This window comes from Phaethon lepturus, unplaced genomic scaffold, assembly GCF_000687285.1.
Source record: "Phaethon lepturus isolate BGI_N335 unplaced genomic scaffold, ASM68728v1 scaffold41829, whole genome shotgun sequence".
NCBI classification, from domain to species: Eukaryota; Metazoa; Chordata; class Aves; order Phaethontiformes; family Phaethontidae; genus Phaethon; species Phaethon lepturus.
The window spans coordinates 1,074-2,442 of record NW_010562065.1 but is presented as its reverse complement, the minus strand read 5'-3'; the positions used below and the strand labels follow the sequence as shown (position 1 = coordinate 2,442).

Sequence of the window (1,369 nt, the reverse complement as noted above, 5' to 3'; positions counted from 1 at the left end):
AGAGGTTGGGTGGAGAGGTGATGGCAGGGGGGGGACACCTTTGCTTCCCTGCCTGTCCCCTGGGCGCAGGTGGCCTCAATGCTATGGGAGGAGCTCAGGAGCCGAGAGCTGGGGATGGAACGGAGGAAGGTCTGGTGCCAGCTGGAGTGGAGAACGGAAGCGGCAGCAGTGCTGCGGTACGTGTGACCCAGCAAGGGGCACAGCGCTTGTTCCAGCACCTGCTGGGACACAGGGAGGAGCTGCCCGCGCAGGGGCTCAGTGCAGCCGCGCTCACAGGGTACGCAGCTGGACAGGACGTGCTGGCAGAGCCTGGGGCTTTGGGAAGCTGTGGTAGTGATGGCGGAGAGCCACCACTTCTCGGGCTGCCCCCTCTGCCATGAGACCCGTAGCAGGTCTGCGAGGAGGAGCCAGAACTCCTCCAGCTGTTGGAAACACCAGGGTTTTGGCTTAAAATCACCTAACACAAAAACTATGAGGCCAGCCCTGAAACTTGCTGCAGCTCAGTGGGAGCAGCCCTCGTGTGCTGCTGAGCTACGAGCTTCCAGGCGACTTGTGCTTGCCACACTTTCTCAACAAAGATAAAGTGGTTTGGACCCTGTGGAAGTCACTCCCATCGCTCCTCACTTCCCACTGGAAGCTTCCCTCCTGCCTGGGCTGGTGGAACCGAGAACATGGATTTAAGCCAGAGAGCCAGGGACTGTTTTTTTTAGGCAGAGCAGGGGAGAAAGAGGCAGGAGCAGGGCAGAGCCAGGGGCAAGGGTTTATTTCATTTCTGTGCCAAAGTGCTGTATGAAGCCGCTGCAGGGGTTTGAGTCAGACACGAGCTGCCTGGATCTGTCTGGGGACAGACTGGGGCTGCCCCAGCGCCTGGCCAGGCTGCCCAGCAGGGCCAGCTCTGCTCCGCACCACTGTCACCCCGGGGAGCCTGCAGCACCCTGTCCATTGGCCATGCAGGTCCCCAGGGCTCGCATCAGCCCCTGTCCCCCGGCTCCCCTGTGGGTGTCCTCCTACACAGGATGTGCTCCAGCAGGAACATCACTGCCTGGGCCAGGACCTGCTCCAGCCTCTCCTGCTCCTCGGTGCTGAACGGAGACAGGACGTAGCTGGACACTGTCACATCACCCTCCGGCCGCCCGATGCCGACCCTGAGCCGGGTCATCTCCTGAGGAGGCAGAGGGAGAGCTGGAGGAGCTGCGCCTCAACGGCCTGGCTGAGACAGAGCTGGGGCAAGGGGACAGCGCTGTGAGCGGGGCTGCGTGGCGAGGGAGCAGGCCCCCATGCTTTCCAGGTGTTTTTGAGTGCTTGCTCCAAGAAACACGATTTTGGAAGAGGCTTTTGCTGGGCTGCGCTGAGCTCCCAGGCTCCTGCC

The 1,369-nt window shown here is 62.0% G+C and overlaps 1 protein-coding gene across 1 annotated transcript in view; it reads right to left on the bottom strand.

Annotated features, from left to right (window-relative positions):
* Nucleotides 1-970: 970 nt before the first annotated feature.
* Nucleotides 971-1,369, bottom strand: part of PTRH1 (peptidyl-tRNA hydrolase 1 homolog (S. cerevisiae)) — a gene marked incomplete at its 5' end in the record, with an annotated part of 1,433 nt that continues 1,034 nt past the window's right edge. Inside the window, one exon of the mRNA XM_010294167.1 lies at nucleotides 971-1,162. Coding sequence (XP_010292469.1) covers nucleotides 971-1,162 — 192 coding nt within the window. The remainder of the gene's footprint in view (nucleotides 1,163-1,369) is intronic.